The sequence below is a fragment of the Heterocephalus glaber genome, unplaced genomic scaffold, assembly GCF_053883595.1.
Source record: "Heterocephalus glaber isolate CG9 unplaced genomic scaffold, H.glaber_assembly_v1.0 deba00001497, whole genome shotgun sequence".
NCBI classification, from domain to species: domain Eukaryota; kingdom Metazoa; phylum Chordata; class Mammalia; order Rodentia; family Bathyergidae; genus Heterocephalus; species Heterocephalus glaber.
Genome location: NW_028258320.1, coordinates 9,394,002 through 9,416,866, shown reverse-complemented (window position 1 = coordinate 9,416,866; position 22,865 = coordinate 9,394,002). Strand labels below are relative to the sequence as shown.

Below are 22,865 nucleotides of genomic sequence, written 5' to 3'. Positions count from 1 at the left end.
GACTTGAGCTGGAGAGAGTGTAGGCACAACTCACAGCAAGTCAAACTGACAGAGAAGCAGGACCACACACTGCAGCACATTACAAATCTGCTGGCCAAAAGCTTGACATAGTTTATAATTTTACCACAATTGAATTTATGTGTCTCAATTGCACTATTACCTGATGGCATTTCTGAACTTGCCCCCAAACCACCAATCTGCTAGGACACAATAACTCCATAGATGGCTCTAAATGAAGAAGTATCTGACTCCAATTTTGAGAACTGTATTAAAATACTTGAATTAAATCCATGAACTTAAATGTACAGTACATTTATGGTACTTCTACATGTAGAAGTTTGGAAAAACTCTCCTCTCCCTCCAGAGGATTCTAATAAGGTATAGATACCAAAAAAATTTAGAGCATTTGTCTACCACTTTCCATATTATTTATTGTTTTGGTTGTACAAGTATGAAAAGTATCACTTAGGCATATTTTTTAGTGAAGCTAAACATTATACAGATTTATACAAAGATCACATTTGGATCTCTGTGTACCCCTAGCCCATGGACAATACCTAACTACCAACACAAACCACTGTAAGGTGATTTCTTATGTGGTCCAGGACATCACTCTTTTTGTTTTATTTTTGCTAAATTTAATTGAATTCATTTCATTAAACAAAAAAATAGCAAGATATTTCCCACATTGTTCCCATATGGTCAGATTCTCTCTTCAAAATTAATTTCCTTTTAAATTATTTTAATGTCTATGTTGATTGCTAGAGTAACTGAAGGCTTTTCCATATTGCTTACATACACAGAGTTTCAAACTGGTGTGATTCTTTTTATGTATCCAACAACCACTGTGTGTTGAAAGTTTTGGCACATTGCTTACATACATAGGGTTTCTCCCCAGTGTGAGCTTTCATGCTTTTGACAATCATCACATGTACTGAAAGCTTTCCCACATTGCTTACATACATAAGGTTTCTCACCAGTGAATTTATTCATTAATTTGACAATGACTATGTTGGCTGAAAGCTTTCCTACATTGCATACATACACAGGATTTCTCTCCAGTGTGAGTTCATTCATGTCTTTGACAAGAATGATGAGAGGTGAAAGTCTTCTCACATTGCTTACATACATAAGGTTTCTCCCCAGTGTGAGTTCTTTCATTTTTTTGACAATCATGTGTGCTGAAAGCTTTCCCACATTGCTTACATACATAGGGTTTCTCCCCAGTGTGAGTTTGTTCATGTCTTTTACAAGAACAGTGAGATGTAAAAGCCTTCCCACATTGGTTACATACATAGGGTTTCTCCCCAGTGTGAGTTCGTTCATGTATTTGACAACTGTGTTTGCTGGAAGCCTTCTCACATTGCCTACATACACAAGGTTTCTCACCAGTGTGAGTTCATTCATGAATCTGATGATAACTGTTGGCTGAAAGCTTTCCCACATTGCTTACACACATAGGGGTTTTCCCCAATGTGGGTACTTTCATGATGATGAAATGAAGTGTTATTTGTGAAGGATTTCCCACAGTGTTTATATACATAGGATTTTTCTCCACTGTAGGCTCTTTCATGTTTCTAAATGTCATTGTTAGAAGTAAAACATTTTTCACATTGTATGCATATATAGATATTCACCCTGCTGTGATTTCTTTCCCGGATTTGAACATAGTTGAGTGTACTGAAGGCTTTCATATCCTGCTTATAAACAAAGGGCTCCTCTTCAAGCTTACTTTCTTCAGACCGATCAGAGTAGGATTTTCCATATTGATTATATTCCTAGGGTTTCTCTTCAGGATTTATCTTTGCATGCTTCTGAAAGGAATTGAAGTCATTGCAGGCTTTCCTACGTCTGTTACTGTTAGACAGCTTCTATTCAAATCCATGATATTCATAGGATTTAAGTCCAGTGTTACCTATGATAGGCACAGTTGATTATAAATGACCAGTCAGGGGCTTTCCACAGGCAAGATTTTCACCTAGGGGGCCGGGGATTTAGCTCAGTGGTTCTGTCGCCTGCCTTGTAAGGGCAAGGACCCGAGTTCAATCCCTGGTACCAAAAAAAAAAAAAAAAAAAGATTTTCACCTGGCTTTGTATCATGCAGTTTCATGGCAGGAATCATCAGGAATCATAAAAACCATTTTTCCACATTGATCACATAATTTATATTGACAGCGTGTATCTACCTCTTCATTTCTTAAGAGTTTTTCTGTAATTGTACTCATGTTCAATTTGCTGGTCATTCCTATAGCAGCCACATTACTAAAGTTTTCTCATATCCTATCTCTGTAGAGCTTCTTTTGGGATAGATCCAGCAAAGCCCACTCCTCCCTGATGAAGGTTATAGCTCTCAAAGGTCACTACCTTCTGAGGATTGTTGCTGGAAGACCCCATAGAAAGAGAAGGAGAGAGGAAGATGCATGTTGCTGATTTTCCTGGAGAAGCTTGTTGCAGCTGGTTTTCTTGATACAATCTGGGCTGTACCCAGTGGAGGAACTCAGATACTTATTGTCATTGGGAATGGATGCTGTTCACTTTGGGGGAGCTCTGGCCTTTGCTTCTGTCTTGAGAATAGTTTCCTGGCTCCAGAATAGATACCTCAACCTTCTGATAAGATCCTTCAGCCTTTTGGCATGCACACGGACTTGCATGGACATTGCTGTGGGCTCCACACACTTGACTGGATCCTTTGGGTCTACAGCATGCAGAAAGATCTTTGCAGTCTTCTATATTTAATGTTGTGTGGCTGGAGGGTCTCCCCTGGTGCTTCCCGCACAGCCTGTAGCCAGGAGGAGCCCTAAAACAAGGCAATGCAGGACATCACTCTTTATGGAAGGCCTGAGTCCAGGAAGAACTGCCTGTGCCACACCTGTCTGTTTTCCTGACACTCCTTCAGTTTCAGTAGGTAAGGAACTTATTTCACTGATACAAAGCAATGAATAATCATAGAAGGAATTGTATTCAAAAGCAAACAATTATCTAGTAACCTAAGAAGGGAGTCATTCAGCAACACTACTGCCTTAGTGATGCTACTAACAGTGAGACCATGTCATGGATGATTCACTGCACTGAGAATCAAATTGAGTCTAATTCATCTCTTTGGGGTGTTCCAAAAGAAACCTGAATCCGGGGAGTCTCCAATGGTGTCAGCCGTGCACTCTGAGCCTTTCAACACCAAGTCTACTCTAGGAGTTTGTACATCCAATCTGGTTTTCCCTCGAACAGCAATCTGTTCTTGGAAGGCTTGAATGCTATGGGTATTGTCACATATGCCAGTCTTTCATTTTCTTTGTCATCTGTTAACTCCAACAACTGCTGAGCACAATCCTTAATGAACTCATTCAAGCCATCTTCCTCCTGGGATGAGCCAGACAATTTCTCCTGGAGCTTCTTTGTTTGGGGTTCTGCTCCAAGATTAACGTCAGATGTATCAATTGAATATGGTTCTTAGAATTTTTTTGCAATGAGGTTGATTCCATCTAAGACAGGGGATGTCACACACTCTTCATTTTCACAGACCCACTTTTGTTGGACCCTTGTTGAAATCAAGAATGGCCCTGGGAGCAGACCTGACAATGACATCAATTTTCTGGTTAAGTAAACCAGCAAAACATCCAGTGGCGGTTGCTTTATTTCTAGAGCTTTTCTCTTGTGGACCAATATTGTGCATTATCTTCTCAATTAGTGCTGATATTTGATGGCAGCAGGCAGGCTGTCCATGTTGATGGGGTCCCGGCAGCGGCAGAGGCCGGGCAGTGTGCTCACTGGCTGCTCTGCCCTGCTGCCCCATGCACCCCAGAGCTCCAAAGGGGAGCAGGGTACTCAAAACACTCAAGGCTCAGGTCCTGGCCTGCATTTTCATCTTTAGAGCTGAGTTAGTGTTATGGATGAGCAAGTTAGAAAAATAGAGATACACCACACTCTGTGCCAGATTTGAGCCTGTTTATTAAAGCCGGTGGCCGAGGGGGGCTAGTGCACAGAAAGTTCTCTCAGCAATGGGAAGCAGTTTGATTTCTCCTTTTAGATCATGCTTTCAGTTGGGGAGGGCTCAGGGGAGAGCAAGTGGAATCTTACAGAAGGAACTATGTCAGGTTAGTGGGGGGCACAAGGAATTTTCACACACTAGGTGAGCTATAAAACATCCTGCAACTGCAGCAAGTTTACTGCCAAGCAGGATGTGGGAGTTTTGGGTGCTTTGTCCAAGCACAAGCACTTTGTTCAAGCATGGGTACAAAATGGTGTTGAGGCACAAGATGGAGTCAGGTTGGCTATCACATTAGAGGGAGGTGAAGAATTCTCTAAAAGAGGGTGGAGTAGACAGGGCAGAAGCTCCCAGCCAGGCATTCACTAAATTCTGACCTTTCCATGCATGTGATAATCAGGAAGGGTTTTTGTTGTTGTTCTGGCACTGGATCTTGAACCTGTGGGCTGAGCTATATCCCCAGGCTTCTTTTTCTTTGAGAGAGGGCCTTGTTAATTTGCTGAGATGAGAGTTAACCTTGTGACCCTACTGCCTCAGCCTCATTAATGCTGGTATTACTAGATTGTTCCACCACATCTAGCTCAGCATACATTTTTATAAACTGAAGATTCCTCCTCTCCGTGTTGATTGTTAGAGACCACATTTGGCTGTGTATAGCAGCATGGAAGGGCTAAGGACACAGACCTTTTAAAAAATGACTGCACCTCAATGCTGGGCGTGGTGGGGCTCACCTGTAATCTCAGCACTTGGGAGGCTGAGGCAGGAGGATTGCCTCAAGTTTGAGGCCAGCTTGGACTATAGAGTGAGTTCAACAGCATAGCCAGACCCTGTCTCACAAAACAAAACATAACAATTCACCTTGAAACCATAATCTCAAGTGAAATACATCAGAAAACAAGTTTAAATATAGCATTGTTTTTCTTGTGTCAGAAACTCAAAGAATAAAGAAGCAGAATGTAGGACAGATGCAAGAAAGTAGGGAGAACTTGTTCAAACGGTAGAGGCGAACAAGAGATGGGAGTAAGGGGGTGGGAAGGAAGGGAAAGGCGATTTAAAGAAAAGACAAGAATTGAAGGAAAAATGACGGACATGGAGATTTTGTAAATGGGGAGGGGAAGAAGGGTTGGAGGGAAGGGAGCAAAAAGGTCAGAAAAAAAAGAATAAAGATGAGAGTTACGTGCACGAACAAATTCCCTAAGATGAATTATTTGTACAAACATGTACTAATAAAAAATTAATTTAAAAACGGACCCAGGACTAAACTAAGTAGACATCTACCAAAGTCACATTTAATATAAAAAATGTGAAGGAAAGTTTTCAGGAGGAAAAGAGAGAGAGATTAGCATGTTTGATGATTTAGAATGAGAGCCACGAGGTGGCGCAGTTTGGAGCTGGCTTGACCTCGGCTTCTGCCGTCTGAAAAACAAAGTGGGCCCAGAGGAGACTGGATCCGAGGAAAGCTGAGAAGCAGGACAGGACAGGGGTGGGGCAGGTCCCCACGGAATTTGAAATGAGCCTGTTGGTGGAGAGACAGGGAAGGTTGCTACTTGGTGTGAACCACTTAGTGAGAAAAAATAAAAAGAGCTGAGCTGAACATTGAACTACTGGGAAGAAAACAAAAACCAGAGTGGACAGTCTCCAGTGCTGGAGAAACTTTTAGAGCTTTCACTGATACGGAGAGCCTGCTGTGGCACGTGTGTCGTAGGTTCTTCACCACTGTTGGTATCATCTTCTTAGAGCTGGACCTGTTAGGAGAGTGAATCTCTGCATCAGGACTCTCCTGTGTCACCATCTACATCACCTGACAGCATGAAAATCTAGAATTTGGACCAGCTACATAATGAGTCTTCATACATTTGTAGAAGCTCATTTAAATAAAAAAAGGGGGAAACAGAAGGAGTGACACATGACTCCCTCTGAATTCTGATGAATTAATATGAAATAAATTTTTTTAGAGAAAAAATGCACCTTTTTTATTTTCCACAAAAAGTTGCTAATCTGTTGCATTCTGGTATCAGAAACATGACAGAGGAGCACCCCCCTCAGCTTCCCAAGGCATCACACAGGGACAAGAACGCTGGCTTGCTCACTCAAGCATGGACACATCTAGACACTGATGTAAATGGCTCCACAGGAACCAGAAACAATAAAACACATGTCACTTGCCACAAGCAGGCAGCAGGCCACACTCACAGCTACCAGCCACTGTAGATGAAGGACTTTCCTCGGAGGTCCTAACACCTCCTTCTAGGTCGGGCCAAGCCAATGCCCACAGGGGTCAAGTGCAGGGCTGCTGGATCACCACAGCAAGCCACAGAGCGTCTCTTCACGACTCTTTCATGTCCTTGAGAAGCAGAACCTGGGTTTTTTTCCCTACAAAAGGCAACTTGGCTGTCCCCAGAGAGGGAACTCTCAGAGGTGTTGCAGGTTGGGTGTGGGTTGTTGTGGTCCTCACTTTCAAGCTTTCAGAGTGTTCCCTTTAGTACTTTCTTTAAACATGGAGGTATGCTTGCTTTTCTAAGAGATGATTATAGCCTCCCAGACTCCACCAAGGAATAAATACTCATAGAAAACAACTGTGGGGTCTAGGGGGGCAGGAAGAAGTACACAAAGGGGAGGTGCTTTTGTTCCCAGTGCCACCTTTCTGGCAGTGCAGGTACCTTCTGGTACAGGGAGCCATGCCCCATGTAGGTAGAAGAGTCTCTGTCCCAAGAAGGAGCCTATGTGGCCTCTTGTTTCTCCTGCAGCAGTGGAATGATCAACTCCCACACCATGAGGCAGGTCTCATAATACTGGACATTCTCGTCAGCCAAGCCCATGAGCAGCTGCCAGAGTCCTGCCCCTTATTGTTCTGCCACCTCTCCATATCAGGCTTCATATAGGCATTGAAATACTCCATGCGATCTTGACATCTCTCCGTGTCTGCTGCCACTTTGGGGAGGTCTTTCTTCCTCAGAGCCATAGCTTCCAGTTTGGCTTCATAATCTGCTTGAACTTGATCTCTTTTTTTCCGTACACTCTTCATGGAGTCAGAGTACAAAATATATTCCCTGAAAAAAGGAAAAAATATGAGAAAAGGAAAAAACGGAAATAAAGTCTCTGTAAATAGGGAGGGGTGGAGGCATCCAAGGGAGGGCAGGGGAATGGGGAAAAAATAAGAACCAAGATACAAGTAAAGGTACAAGTTCCTGATGATGAATGTAACTGTATTGTATGCGTAAAATGTACCAGTAAACTTAATGAAAAAAATATATTCCCTGGAGCACAGGTAGAAAGTCTCCTGCCATGTCATCTGTCAGTTCTTGCAAGGCTGTAGAGCAGTTTCCGATGCAGGATGACACACCCTCAGGCCCTCAGCCAGCTTACCTTCTAATGTGCTCCCCATGGACTACACAGGCCCATAGTCTCTCAGCTCTACAAGGTACTCTATTTCTTTGATGATCCACTGGGCTGTCCGAACAAGGGTTCCCAGCTTAAGTGCAGAAGTAACTAAGTATTCACCTATGGCTGCAAACTCATGAACTCCTCAGCTTATAGCCTCCAGGGATATGTTTAACCAACTTACCCACTCTGGTCAGCAATGCTATTCCCTGATTCCTGCAGGCATTTAGGTCCTTAGCAGTAAGAAAAACATTAAAATGTTCATTGAAAGAGAGAACAAGATGATCTGCAATTATTTTCAGAAATTTATCCAAAGCTTTTCTTCTGGTCTCCACAAATTGTTTTTGCTATGTTTTTTTGAGACAGTCTTGCTATGTAGTTCAGGCCGGTCTTGAACTCACTATGTAGCCTATGCTGGCTGAGAACTTGAAGCAGTCCTCCTGCCTCAGCTTCCCGAGTGCTGGGATTGCAGGCATGCACAACCATACCTGGCTCCATAAACTCATCAGGGAAGGGATCTACTATTCCTTTAACCACAGACTTCTCAGGAACTGGGCAAACAAGATGGGCTTCACTTCTTCCAGTTTGCTCCTCAACCAGTCAAAATCGTGGTATCTTCGATGAACAGAATATTCTGGCATGTCAAACTCTCCCTGAGTATTTTTTGATAGTGATCCTATATGTGATGTAGGTCTCCATTGTACAGACATGCTTCTTGGGGGCTTGCACCGTGACAGAGATCTCTGGCCTCACCAACACTGTCATCATCAAATGGAAGTCTATTCGAAAGGGAAGATGAGGAGGGTGGCCTCGAAATCCTTGTGGATGCCAACATTGGGCAAAATGAGAGCCTTGTCACCGAAGCGGCCACCAGCAGGTCTGGGCTGGGTGTGCTGTCACCTCCCATGGCCTTCTGGCTGCTGGAGCAGCATTTGATCAGGGAGTAGGGACCCAGGAAGGCAGGACCTTGGGGGAATCCTCCCATCATGGTGGGCTCAGCTGCTTGTTCTCACTGCCTGCATCCTTCGGGGCATCCAGGGCCTCAGCTAGGCCCTAGGCCCTAGGCCCAGCATAGGTCTGGTGGGTGCCTCCCTCGTGGCTGCTGCCATTCCCAGTTCTACCGTGGAGGTCCGTGCCTCAGGTCCTTCTGCACCTTGGCCACCCACCAATGTGACATAATTTTTAAGCATGGATTGAGTTTTCTGTACTTGGAAGGCAAAAAAGAAAATCCTCCCACACATTGTTATCCTCTCCCTGCCTTTGGGAAGGTACACAGGCCCAGAGCTATGAAGAAAACTCCAGGCCTGCGGCTTCCTCAACTGGAAAGTGGAGATTTGCTCTCATGGGACTTTTTCCAAGGTGTGATGGCTGGTGTGATGGCTAAACCTGTAATCCAGCACTCTAGGAGGCTGGGGAGGAAGACGTGTTTGAGCTCAGACTTGGCAACATGGTGGCTTCCAGAGAATCTCTCCCAGTAAAAAATGAAAAAGGGCTGGATATGCAGCTTAGTTCGAAGATCCTGGGTTTAGAAAGAAGAAAACAATGAATTAGACAAAGTGATATTCACAAAACATTAGTCTTCTGTGTTTTCACGTCCTTAATATCAGTCTGGGGTCTCTGCCGCCTCTAACCTCAGTACTCCTTGACCAAACGTAAGTTGAGTGGAGTGGTTATGTGAGTCAGGTGGGGTGCCTTCCTCACTTTGCCTGGAATAAACTGGGTTAAGGGCCACAAGCACGGGGATTGGGGTCAGGGATCAGCTTGGGGTCAGGGACCAGGCTCAGCCTAAATGACTGCTCCCAGTGTCCTTAAGATTGAGAAAGTACAAAACATGATGTTGGGCTGGAGATTTAGCTCAGTGGTTCCGCTGCCTGCTTCGCAAGAGCAAGGACCCGATTTCGATCCCCGGTACCAACAAAACAAAACAAACCCCCCAAAACCCCATATGATGTAATGTTTGAGGTCAGCCTGGGCTGCAAAGCAAAACAAAACAAAACAAAAATCCCTCCGCCAATTACCAGAGGAATGTCAGCCATCGCATTGTCGATGAGTGAAAGGTAGTATGGGTCGGTAAAGCAGAAGGTGGGGCGGTGTTTAGGGTGGAGCTTGCCTGGGCGGGGCTATCCAAATGTAAGGGCACCAAAGGCTCCGGGTTTTATTTAAAAACCACTGCGCCGGAGAGCCTACTGCCACTTAGGGCGACTGCAGACCACAGCACCGCCCACAACGACCCTGCATCAGGGTAGCACCAGGGATCAAGGTCCCCTCTAGCACGCCTAAAGGCAGTGGGTTGAGGTAGCGGTACAGAGATCCTGACCCGCCCAGCATCTGGGCAGCCTGTGAGCAGCCAGCAAGAAAGAAGGCCGCGGCAGTGCCTAAAAGACCTCATACTGGAAATTTTCATGGAGGCCAAAGGTGAATTTTTGTTGGGGAATTGAAGCATGTTGCGTTTGCGGAAGGCTTATACCTGACGTGCTAGTGTGTTTGTTTTGTTTTGTTTTTCGGTTTTCTTGGTTTTTTGAGACAGAATTTTTTTTTTTTTTTTTTTTTGGGGGGGGGAACCGGGGATCGAACTCGGGACCTTGCGCTTGCGAGGCAGGCGCCGGAACCACTGAGCTAAATCCCCGGCCCTTTGAGACAGAATTTTGCCGTACAGTCCAGGTTGGCCTTGAGCTTACTACGTAGCCCAGGCTGGCCTCGAACTTGGTTCGATCCTCTTGCCTCAGCCTCCCAAGTGCTGAGATTACAGGCGTGCACCACCACACCCAGGCATTTCGTTTGTTTTTTCAGGAGTTTATATGATTAATTAACTTTGGCTTGGAGTTTTGCCATTACATCATTGACCATTTCAAGTTCTTTCTTCATTGTTATAATCTTGTCTTCCTTACACATAGCACTTTCTTTAACCTCAAGCAGGGAAATTTCCGGTTTTTGAATTTTCAGTGGTCAGCTGTGCAGCCCTTGGGGTAACACGAGGACCCCTGCTGTCTCGCGGCAGGATTACGTGGGCGCCAGAAATCTTTCAATTTTCTGGAAGTCTTAAATAATGTCCTTTAATTTAGTTAACTCATTTATTTAATTTTTTTATTTTTATTTTTTGTACCAGGGATCGAACTTGTGTCCTTGCGCTTTCGAGGCAGGCGGCAAATTCATTTATTTTTAAGTGGGTCTTACTGAGTTTCCCTGGCTGTTCTCCTGCAGAGCAAGGAATCCTCCTGCCTCAGAATCGCGGGTGTTAGAAGTGCAGGCCTGTGCTACCACACCTGCCTTAATAATCCCACTTCAAAAAAAAAATCTTATTTTATCTTTATTGTCTTAAAATAGGCTTTTACTTTATTAGTAATTCCATTATTAGTAGGTATGAGGCAACAGGCTCTAGGCCTTAATTTATGAATTGTCACTCCAGAAATGATTTTCTAAAACTACTACCGGAGTTTCCTACTGTTTTCCTTTGTGTTTCCACATTTTCCAGGATCTTCAGCCAAAAAAGATGATCTTAATGAAACACAAGAAAGACAACATGGAAGACGGAAAGCAAGACCTCCACACCGATTTACAAAGGATGAATTACAGATTCTGAAACAAGCATTTGAAGAGAATCCTTACCCTACTTTCACGACCAAGCAAGAACTTGCCAAGCAACTGCACTGCCATTTGTATGTCATTCAGGTAAATCCAATATTCAAGGTTGGGCATGGATATATATTTTTGTAGATAATATGAAAAATGGAAGGAATTATGAAAATGTTTTGTGGAATGCTATTTCATGTAACAGTTTTAAGAGCCATTTTTATACAATTCAATATAGGCATGTATACCTTACATATGCATTTTATGAAAAAAAGACTTGTGTAAGACAAGCTCAGGAGCATGGATAAGTTAAGTTTCACTCTGGATCCTGATCTCTGTGTGCATACTCTTTTTGTGAAGTGCAAGAGCCAATGTTTAAAGGTGTCACATTCATTTTGAATATGACAATTTTATATTAGGCAATGATGAATGTGTATCAATGAGCCTTCTAGCTATTATACTGTTGTAATTTTGAATGTGGAGACAGGACCTAAAGAAATAATCAAACATCAAAATGCTCCCAGACAGTCCTGCCTGAGATCAAGCCGAAAGGCCCCAACACCAAGTTTGTAAGGATGAGTAGTCTACAACAGCATTTTATCATTTAATCACTTCCCACAGAAATTTTGGGGGCTATGATTTTCGTGTAAGATTATCATCATTTTGTGGAGTAGAAAAAAACAGATGACTAGAATTGTTCTATAAGATGTTTAGGGTAATGTAAAACATTCTGCTTGGTTATGAGAAACTCTTGCTTCTGTGCATGAACTTTGAATACAATGAATTTTAGAATAAAATTGAGGATACATTAATTGTGAAGGTATCATGGTAAGACAGCTTAAGTAAAAAATAGAAGGTGTAGAAATATCTTCCAGGGAGTCTATTCTGTCTAAATGCTGAAAATTATAAATAGGTTGCAGAGTGGTCAGGGGAAGATTTTGGAAACCTCAATTTGCACATCAAGAATGGTCACTGGAAACTGTGGATATAGTTGGGAGTTTGGAATTGTACACATTTTAAAAGTTCCATAGTAATACCTGCAGCCAAAGGCAAGGTGGACTTCATTTGTCATGTCTTCTCATGGTCAGGAAGCAAGTTATTAATAATTCCGAGGTTAGGCTGACCTAGATAATATTCCTTCATTTTAGAAATGTTTTTAGATATTACTAGAAAACTAAATTTGATTAGTGTATTTTTCTCTTTTCCTTTAGAATTGGTTCCAAGATAGAAGATACAGACTACCACCTAGAGAGAAAAAGAGACTCTTTGCCATCTGGAAACTAAATGGATTTTGTGTCAAAAGGTCTCAGCCCCTGGGGTCTGCAAATAGCCAGGTACAATCTGACAATTCTTCCATGAATCAGACTTCCTTGCATGACCAGGAGACCCTACCATATAGAGCTGGCTACTCTTCACTGGAAACCCAGATGATTCCCAGTGGTCATGTTGGCTCAGGTGACTCTTTGGTCACAGGCATTAACAGGGAGCCAAGATATCCCCTGGAGTATCAAGGTGCCCCAGCAAGTGGCCCTTCTTGCGCCTACACACCATACTCTTTTATTTATCCTTACCCATCTATGCAGTGTTTTGAAAGTGCCAGGTATGAGGCAAGGCAAAGCCAGAATGCTCTGCCTTTTTTTCCCCATTATGCTTTCACTGGGCAGGAAACAGGTCATCAACAAGAGAAGTACAAGGCCCCTGATCAGTATTCGGTATTTCAAGGACAGCAGCCAAACAACTGGGGATACCATATGCAGCAGCTGTCACAGCCTCAGTATTACCAAGAGAATTACCAGTTGCCATTCCAGGGCCAATTTTTCCCATACCAGAATCCAAGTGTGTTAGAGCAACAGGAGCCCAATCTTCCATCAGAGCAGCAAAGTAACGGAGGTGCCCTGAGCTCTCTGCTACAGCAGGCACCTGTGCAAAGAGCAGACAGGCCTCCACAACTTCTTGGGCAAGGGAAGCAGCAAGTTCATGCAGAGCATTCCGGGTTTGAAATCCAGCACTTTCAGAATGGGGTTTTTCCAGATGTCCACTTCTGAGCCCCTAAGTGTGGCTCCAGGAGATGGAAGTCCTGAGAAACAGTTGTAGATAACCCTGTCTCCACACAGGGAAAGGAAGAGAAAGGTCTTCTCCTTTGGAGACACTCTCATTGTTCTTTACATGAACCCTTCCAGGCTGACTAATACACAGAGCCTGTAAATGTGTATGAAACAGTACTGAGTCTTAAGTCACTGAATTGCGTATGTATGCCATTACCACGATGGTAAACAATGGCACTTTTACTTCTAACAGTTGCATTTATTTTTATTTATTGTATGGGTTAGAACGGCCATAGGATATGGAATCAAAACAGTGAGAGGACACTGCAGAGCCTGCATTTCCTCATGTCAAGTTCCTCTTAGCTTGTGTATTATCCATATCTGCCAAAGGAGCCCTTTGGTTTCTCTTTCAAGTTTTTAGTGCCCTCCATTTGTATAATGGGTTTTAAAATGCCTTCTAACTTGTACTGCAAGAATTGCGATTTTTGCTCTTTAATGTTTTTGTAGTAATTTAAATAGATTTTTCTTACAATAAATAAATACTTTTTGGAAGTAGGTATTGCACTCTAGGGAATTCTACCTATGTCATATTAACAGGGCCTTTTCAAAATGAACCATTTGTGTCTGAATAATCTTCTCAGGCTGCCTGTGAACTTATCCTTTTCCCTCAGTTGCCGGAGTAGCTGGACCTACAGCCATGCGCCTCCATGCCAGCCTAATGAACATTCTGTTCTGCCATAACTCAACTAATGTACTTTTGTATTGCTGGATTACTTTTCCTAATATTTTGTTTCAAAGTTTTCTGTTATGTTCATAAATATGTGGCACTTATTTTTTTTCTACTGAGATTATCTTAAGGTTTTGGTTAGTCTTAACTTGAGTTTTGTGCTTTTCTATGTTCTTGAATTCTTTTACAAAATGGTATTTCTTCATTAAATTTTTAAAATTTTCAGTGACTGTGTTTGACATTTTCTTTATGGAAAGATTTCTGTACATTCCCTGTATTGAAAAATTGTAAGACAACTGTGTCTTAAGTCCACTTTGGAAGTTAGATTTTTCCCAGAAAATGTGCATTACACCAAAGTATTCAAGTGTCCTGCCATAAACTCATTCCAGATATCCCTATACCGCTCATTCTTAGAGTCCCGTCACTGCCTATTATTACGTTGTATTTGTACCTTCCATGTTTCCAAATGTTACATTGCTGAAGTTTCCTCCCAGCACCAACATTGGGGTACTGCTAGGGTGTGGTCCCACTGGGCCATTCTGAGGCTCCTGAAGTTCTGTAGCCATGGAGCCACTCTTTACTCACTGCTCTAGGACTCAACCTACCTCAAGAAATGTTCTCAGTGAAGCTGAAGGAGGAGAGGTGGTGACCAGTGCAAGACCAGGGATGGAGTGCGGGTGATTCGCAGTTTCTTTTGCAAATACATCAGTACCACCTGGAAAGACCCTGGGACTTTAGAGAAGTTCCTTATAACTTCCTGTACTTGAGCCTTGGGATGTTCAGGAGGTCTCAGTTCTTTTTTTTTTTTTTTTATAAAATTCTTTTATTGGTACATTGTAGGTATACAACACAATTACATTTCTCATTGGGAATTGTACCTTTACATGATGCATCTTGGTTCTTATTTTTTCCCCATCCTAGCCCTCCCTTCACCCCCTCCACCCTTCCCTATTTACAAAGACTTTATTTCCATTTTTTCCATTTCTCAGCATTTTTCCTTTCCCTTCTTTCCTTTCCCCTGCCCCTCCCACTACCCCTACCCCTTTGGACCTTTTCTTCCTATTTTGCATTATTGATTATTCATTCTAATCATTGGTACATTTCAGGTATACAATATAATGACATTCATCATTGGAAATTTGCACCTTTACATAGTCTCTCTTGGTTCTTATTTTTCGCCCTTGCCCAGCCCTCCCTTCAACCCCTCCATTCCTTCCTATTTACAAAGATTTTGTTCCTATTTTTCCATTTTCTCATATTAATCTTATTCCCTTCTATCCTTTCCCCTAGCCCTCCCACTTCCTTCCCCTTTGCCCGTTTTCTTCCTATTTCACATTACCTATTATACATTTTAGTCCTTATTTACATTTTCAGTTTCTCACAGCAGAGAAACTATTCAGTATTTATACATGTGTGTCCTATTTATTTCACTGAAGAGTATAGCCTCAATGTGCATCCACTTAGCTATAAATGTCTCTAATTTCTCATTTTTTATGGCTGAGTAGTACTCCATTTTATAAAGAAACCACATTTTCTTGATCCAGTCTCCAGTTGATGGGCATTTGGGCTGTTTCCAAGTTTTAGCTATCACAAACTGTGCTGCTATGAACATGGGTGTACATATATCACTGTGGTATGAGTCTTTTAATTCTTTGGGGAAGATCCCCAGCAGGGGAATAGCGGGGTCAAATGGGACTTCCAGTCCTAGTTCTTTGAGGTATCTCCATACTGATTTCCACAGTGATTGCACCAGTCTACACTCCCACCAGCAGTGGAGCAGGGTTCCTCTTTCCCCACAGCCCCACCAGCATTTGTTATTGGTTGATTTCTTGATAGCAACCATTCTTTCTGGAGTGAAGTGGAATCTCTGCGTTGTTTTCATTTGCAACTCTTGAATGACCAGTGATGATGAACATTTTTTTCATGTATTTATTTGCTATTTCTACTTCTTTGTCTGAGAAGTGTCTGTTCATTTCAGATGCCCATTTTCAGACTGGGTCTTTAAATTTGGGAAGTCTGATCTTTTTAAGTCCTTTATAGATTCAAGATAGTAGACCTTTGTCTGAGGAAGAGCAGGTGAAGATTTTTTCCCACACTGTGGGTTGTCTCTTCACACTGCTGGTGGTTTCTCTTGCTGTGCAGAAGCTTTTTAATAAGAAGAGATCCCATTTGTTGATTGTTTGTGCTAGTTCACGGGCAACTGAGGTTTTGTTCATAAAATCGTTTCCTACACCGATGTCTTCAAGGGGTCTACCTAACCTCTGTTCCAACTGGTTCAGAGTTTCTATTTTAATATTTAGATTTTTAATCCATTTTGATTTTACTTTAGTGCATGGTGAGAGATATAGGTCTAGTTTTAATCTTTGGCAAGTTGAAGCCCAATTTTTCCAGCACCATTTATTCAAGAGGCTATCTTTCCTCCAGTGAGGGTGTTTGACTCCTTTATCGAAGATGAGATGGCTGAGTGTGTCTGGCGTTGTTTCTGCATCTGCTAATCTGTTCCACTGGTCCTCAGGTCTGTTTCTTTGCCAGTCCCATGCTGTTTTTATCACAGTAGCTTTGTAATATAGTTGCAGGTTGGGGATTGTGATACCCCCTGCCATGTCTCTGTTACCTAGAATTGTTTTTGCTATTCTGGGTCTCTTCTTGTTCCAAATGAATTTTTGGATTGTTTTCTCAAGGTCCATGAAGTATGCTGCTGGGATCTCAATTGGGATTGCATTAAATCTATATAGCAGTTTTGGAAGTATGGCGATTTTCACTATATTAATCCTTCCTACCCAGGAGCAGGGGATGTCTTTTGTCTAATTGCTGTGGCTAATGTTTCCAGAACTATATGGAACAAGAGTGGTGATAGTGGACATCCTTGTCTTGTTCCTGATTTTAGTGTGAAGGATTTCAGTTTTTTACCATTTAGTATGGTATTGGCTGTTAGTTTTTCATAGATGGCTTCTATCAGTTTGAGGTAGAGACCATCTATTCCTATTTTTTGTAGGGTTTTTATCATAAATGCATGTTGGATTTTGTCAAATGCTTTTTCTGCATCTGTGGAGATAATCATATGGTTTTTGTCCTTGGCTGTATTGATGTAGTGTATTACATTGATTGATTTGCATATATTGAACCATCCCTGCATCCCTGGGATGAATCCCACTTGATCAGGGTGTATGATCTTATTGATGATCTTCTGCATTCTGTTTCCCATTATCTTATTAAAGATTTTTGCATCTATGTTCATTAGTTAGATTGGCCTATAGTTCTCCTTTTCAGTTGGGTCTTTCTCTGCTTTGGGGATCAAGGTGCTGCTTGCTTCCAGGAATGAATTTGGGAGTATCACTTCCCTTTCAATTTCATTGAAGAGTTTAAATAAACAGTAGTGGCAGCAGTTCCTTGCTAAATGTCTTATAGAATTCAGCAGTGAAGCCATCAGGGCCTGGGCTTTTCTTAGTTGATAAGTTTTTAATTACATTTTCAATTTCATTAGTTGATATTGGGTTGTTTAGAATTTTTAGGTCTTCGTTCAACTTTGGTAATTCATATGTATCTAGGAATTTGTCCATTTCTTCTGTGTTGTCCATCTTATTGGCGTATGGGTTCTGGAAGTAGGTATTGAAGATCCTCTGGATTTCTGCTGGGTCTGTAATTTCACCCTTTTCATTCCTAATTGCATGGATTTGGGCCTTTTCTTTCCTTTTTCTGACAAGGTTGGCTAAGGGTTTGTCAATTTTGTTGATTCTTTCCAAGAACCAACTCTTGGCTTCATTGGTTTTTTGTATCATTCTCTTAGTCTCCATTGCATTGATTTCTTCTCTGATCTTTATAATTTCCTCCCTTGTATGAGCTCTGGGGTTGTCCTGTTCTTCTTTTTCTAGAAGCTTGAGGTGCAGGATCAGGTTGTTTAATTGGGCTCGTTCTATTTTCCTAATATGCATATTCACTGCTATGAATTTCCCTCATAAGACTGCTTTCATTGTGTCCCATAGATTCTGATATGTTGTATTGTCATTGTCATTTAATTGAAGGAATTGTCTGATTTCTTCTTTAATTTCCTCTGTGACCCATTGGTTATTCAGAAGTGTGTTGTTCAATTTCCACGTCTTTATGAAATTTTTTGAGTTTCTTTTGCTATGGATCTCCAATTTCCTCGCACTATGGTCTAATAATATACAGGGGATAACTTCAGTTCCTTTGCACTTGCTTAAACATGTGTGAGTATGTGGTCTATTTTGGAGAATGACTCATGTGCAGCTGAGAAGAATGTGTATTCTAATTTTGTGGGGTGGAGGACTCTGTAAACATCTGTTAAGTTCATTTGTTCAGGAGTTCGATTGAGTTCTAGTATTTCATTACTTATTTTTTGTCTAGTTGATCTATCTATTTGTGACAGTGAGGTGTTGAGGTCCCCCACTACAATTGTATTAGTGCATATATGACTTTTCATGTCCGTTAGTATTTGTTTTATATAGTTGGGCACACTAGTGTTTGGTGCATGGATATTTATGATTGTCATCTCTTCCTCTTGGATTCTTCCCTTTACAAGGATGTAGTTCCTTCTTCATCTCTCTTAATCAGTGTTGGTTTGAAATATACTTGATCTGCAAAGAGGATAGCTACTCCTGCTTTTTTTCGGGTTCCTGTCACATGGAATATTGTTTTCCACCCTTTAACTTTCAGTCTATGAGTTTCCTTTTGAATTAGGTGTGTTTCTTATATGCAGCATATTGTTGGATCTTGCTTCTTGACCCATTCTGCCAGTCTATTTCTTTTGATTGGTGAATTGAGACCATTAACGTTGATGGTTATAACTGAAACATATTGACTTGTCATTGCCATGACTTTTTCTTTTTTGTTGGGTTCTCCCCCTTTCCATTTAATTTCTTGTCATGCCAGATGGGTTCATTCTGCTTTGCTTCCTGGGGTTGTGATCCTCAATGTCTGTTTCTAGGCTATTGTGTAAAATTCTTTGGAGTGCTGGTTTGGTATTCATGAAGTTCCTAAGGTGCTCTTTGTCATGAAAGTATCGTATTTCTCCATGAATTTTGAAAGATAGTTTTGCAGGGTACATCAATCTGGGTTGGAGGCTGTTTTCTTTTAGGGCTTGGAATATGTCACTCCAAGCTCTTCTTGCCTTGATGGTTTGTGTTGAGAAGTCTGCTGTGATTCTGATGGGTTTTCCTTTGTATGTGATTTGTTTCTTTTCTCTAAGTGCTTGTAGAACTTTGTTCTTCTGTTGAATTTCTGGAATCTTAAAAATTATATGCCTATGTGTAGATTTTTTTTGATCAAGGCTATTTGGAGTCCTATATGCCTCACTTATCTGTATGTCAAGTTCTTTTCCCCTGCTTGGGAAGTTTTTTGCCATTATTTCTGTGAAGAGATTTTTTTATGTCATCTGTACTCCTGTTTCTGTATTGACTCCAATCAGTCTTATGTTATTCTTCTTTGCATCATCTAGCAGCTGCTGGATTGATTTCTCATGTTCCCTTATAATTTTGAAGCAATTTTTCTTTTCCTGGTCACTAATTGCAATCTTATCTTCTATATCTGAAATTCCGTCCTCACATTGGCTCATTCTGCTGTGTAGACTTTCAATGGAATTTTTCATGTCCTGGAAATCTATTTGCATCTGTTTTATGGATTCCATTTGTTTCCTATGTTGGGATTCCATCATGTTCCTGAGCTTCTCTGTAGATTTATTAATCATGTCTTGCACTAGGGGCACAATTTCTCCTGTTATCTGAGAAATTATTTCTGATTTCATTTTTTCCAGATCCCCTTTTGTTGCCAGTTCAGTGGGTCCATGTGGTTGAATATCAAGTGTTCCATCTCATTTCTCTTTGGGGTTTCTGTAGGTGATCTGGAAGTTTGGTTTTGAGACTTATTTATGTGTTTTCTCATTTCAACTGGGGGGGGGGCTGTTGTTGCCTGCATGCATTACCTCCTCTGAGCTGGGAGAGGTGGGACAGGGGCCGGGAGCAGCGGTAGGGATGGTGACCCAAAAGCCCTTTCCTGTGGGCTGGGAGCAGTGGGAGAGATGGTGGCTGGGAAACCCCTTCCTGTGGTCCAGGAGCAGTGGGATGGCAGCCTAGAAGCCCCTATCCCTGGGCCTTGAGCGGTGGGAGGGATGGTGGCCCAGAAGCCCCTTCCTCTGGGCCAGGAGCAGCGGGACAGAAGGTGGCCCAAAAGCCCTTTCCTCTGGGCTAGGAGCAGCGGGAGGTATGGTGGCCAGGAAGCTCCTTCTGCTGGACCAGGAGCAGTGGGATGGCGGCTCAGAAGCCCCTACCTCTGGGCTGGGAGCAGCGGGACTCAGTACCATGGTCTGGTGGTCCGGTGTCCTCTGTGTCTTTGTAGTGTGGAACCAGGTGGCTGTATAGAGGAGCAGGTGTGGAGGGGTGTCCAGTGAATTGTTGCCGGGGTGAGGGCTGATTCAGTGTGTTCTGCACGACTTGGGACAGGAGGTCTCAGTTCTTGCATGTTGGTTTTGACCTCTTGCTTTTAATGTCAAGCTCTCCCTCGTGGGCACTGGTGAGAGCAGAGTGCAAGCCTTAGCAGGAAGACATCTTGCAGGATGGTATTTCAAGCCCAAAGATGCCCTCAACTCTAGGAAGAGTATTGAGGTTCACTCAGTGCTCAGGTCAAATTATAGGCACTGCAGAGCAACGTGGGTGTACCATTCTGGAGGGAGTGTTCGGACTCATTCCCTACTGAGGTTGCTTAAAACTTCTTACAGGTTTTGACTGTTACACTTATTTATGGTTCCAAAGGATTGGCAGCCTGTGCAGAGGTGACTGGATGCTCACAGAGCAATCCCACTGCACTCACTGGGTCAGGGACAAAGGACACAGAGGGACTGAAGAGAGGCAGGTAGTGGGGCATCTGCAGGGGGTTGACTACTGAGGATTTTGAAGGTTCCTGTAACCTTATTGTCACTCCTTAAGAACCTCTGTGCACTGCAAGGGGTGAGGATCCACTCTGTTCCTCTCTTACCTGTCCTTTCCAGCTGTGGTTCAGAAGGCTCTTTGTAGAGTTTCTGGGTCAATAACCAATTCAGTCTCTTGCAAAGTGTGTCTTCACTTGGCTCAAGTAAGATGTGCCCAAAACAAATTCCCACAGGAAGAATCACAGGCATTTTATAGACTTTCATTACCCTATCTGGATTCCAGGTCTTCCTTTCCACCATGCCTTGGTAGCCCATCCCTGCAGTGATTGAAAGGTAGCCATACACATGTTGCTGTTGTCCTCCCAAATGGGAGAAGTCAACACCATGTGTCTGAGGTGTACATATGAGAACAAGGCTCATGGAAGATTTGCCAATTTGTCTATTAAAGAGTTGACAAAAAGTCAAACTGAATTTTATAAAACCATAGCTTGAAAGAACAGAGGAACAAACCATGGATTGTATACAAGTTTACTCATTTTTGTGTACATTTTAACCCACAATAAAGATTCAAATTCTAATTACAAAGTTCAAACATTGTTTGCTCACTGAAAAGATTTCTTTTTTTAAAAAGGGAACATTTTCAGTTAGGTGTGATATATTTAGTATTTACATTAACTTGCAGGCTTGTAACCCCAGCTACTTTAGAGGTTGAAGCAGAAGATTGAAAATCTGAAGCCAGCCAGGGAGTTTAAGCAAGAGTCTCTCTTAAAATTGAAAAAAATAAAAAAGTTGGGGGTGTAGATGAGGGGTAGAACATCCTTCGATATAATGCCTAGAGTCACACACAACAAAAATAATTAAAGTAAATATTAGGAATTCAACTCTACCCCACCAAAAGTGTCAACTTGTGTCCTGGTGTCCAGCTTTGACCATGCCCCTCTGCAGACCTCCATGGATCCGATTATCCTGATCGATTTAGAGGATAAACATTGCAGACTTCTCTGTGTCTTTCTTCCACGGGTTTATATATATATATATATATATATATATATATATATATATGGAGAGAGAGAGAGAGGAGAGAGAGAGAGAGAGAGAGAGAGAGAGAGAGAGAGAGAGAGAGAGAGTCCCAAAGACGCTGTCCGCGGTACTGATCTCTGAAGATGTCTATCTGTTTCAGCCTTGCACAAAGAAACAGCAGGAGGCGGCCGGGGATTTAGCGCAGTGGTTTTGCCGCCTGCTGCGCAAGCACATGGACCCGAGTTCGATCCCCAGTACCAAAAAAAAAAAAAAAAAAGGAAACAGCAGGAGGGCGCTTTTCCGCTCTCCTGGCTCCCAGAGTTGCTCAGTCCTTGGGTCTATCTCCGATTTGGTCACACAACCTCTTTTATCCACTTAGCTGGGTGTTGCAGGGTGTCTGGATTCCCTTGGGAGCATGCTTACACTTGTGGGCAGGACATGGAATGTTTGCCTAAAGCACACCCGTTTGTGGGAGAAACAGGTGGCTTGTTATTTTTATTAAAATACTTGTGTTGGGGAAACCTCTCTTCCTGGTGTGCCGCCACCCACAGGCTCTAAAGGCAGTTGCAATAGTGTGCCGCAAATAAATGTTACCCCATTCTGCTTGGCTTCCTTGGGTCCCTGAGTTGGAATGGTCTAACTCCCCAACTTCCTGTGGGGAGGACAGCTCAACTGTGGATTGATTTAATCCTCCATAATGCCATTGTGGGACTGCCTTGCTCCACCCCCGCCCCCCCCAAACAAATCCTTTCCCAACATGGCACAAATGCCCAGTCTGGTGTGTTGGTGGGGTACAGTGATCCAGACTTGAAGCAGTTTCCCTTCTCCTACTCATACAGTTAGAAACAGACAAGCTGACTGAGCCACTCCCTTCCCTCCATTCAGCTGTGGACACAGCACCACTCTAGTGATTACCCATGCTTGAGCTCAGAAGATCATAATGCCAAGGTGGCAGGTCATCTGTCCCAACTCCAGTGGAAGGCGAAATGGGAGGCACCTGGCTTCAGAGGTGTCTGACCCTTCAAATACTGGAAGCTTGACTTGTGTTGAGGCTCTTGGAGAGTTCCTCTCCCTTCTGCCTGTTCCTGCTGCCCTTTTACATGTTCCTACTACCCTCCTGTCATCTTTAATAAACACATCTTTAATAAACATAAAATAATTACTTACTAGGTGGTACACGCTGTGCAATTCTTTCCTCTCTGTACACAAAAACCTGGATTATTTTCAGCCCTTTCAACTGTAACACTACACTTTAAACTC

At 42.5% G+C, this 22,865-nt stretch overlaps 1 protein-coding gene and 3 pseudogenes across 1 annotated transcript; 1 reads left to right on the top strand and 3 right to left on the bottom strand.

Annotated features, from left to right (window-relative positions):
• Positions 1–985: 985 nt before the first annotated feature.
• On the bottom strand, positions 986–1,919 carry LOC147825548 (uncharacterized; annotated as a pseudogene).
• A 1,172-nt stretch (positions 1,920–3,091) lies between these two features.
• LOC101697722 (transcription factor E2F6 pseudogene) lies at positions 3,092–6,669 on the bottom strand (annotated as a pseudogene).
• A 33-nt stretch (positions 6,670–6,702) lies between these two features.
• On the bottom strand, positions 6,703–8,351 carry LOC101698083 (sorting nexin-30 pseudogene; annotated as a pseudogene).
• Positions 8,352–9,106: 755 nt separating this feature from the next.
• LOC110349535 (cytoplasmic polyadenylated homeobox-like protein 2) lies at positions 9,107–14,007 on the top strand. Its single transcript, XM_021259418.2, has 3 exons — positions 9,107–9,778; positions 10,836–11,032; positions 12,145–14,007. The coding sequence occupies exons 1-3, from the start codon at positions 9,766–9,768 to the stop codon at positions 12,976–12,978; spliced, it is 1,044 nt and encodes a 347-aa protein (XP_021115077.1). The 5' UTR covers positions 9,107–9,765; the 3' UTR covers positions 12,979–14,007.
• Positions 14,008–22,865: the final 8,858 nt, after the last annotated feature.

Bases quoted from the DNA above. Each gene is read 5' to 3' on its own strand.
- LOC110349535 (XM_021259418.2), top strand. The intron at 11,033-12,144 runs GTAAATCCAATA...CTTTTCCTTTAG, and splicing joins GCCATTTGTATGTCATTCAG to AATTGGTTCCAAGATAGAAG.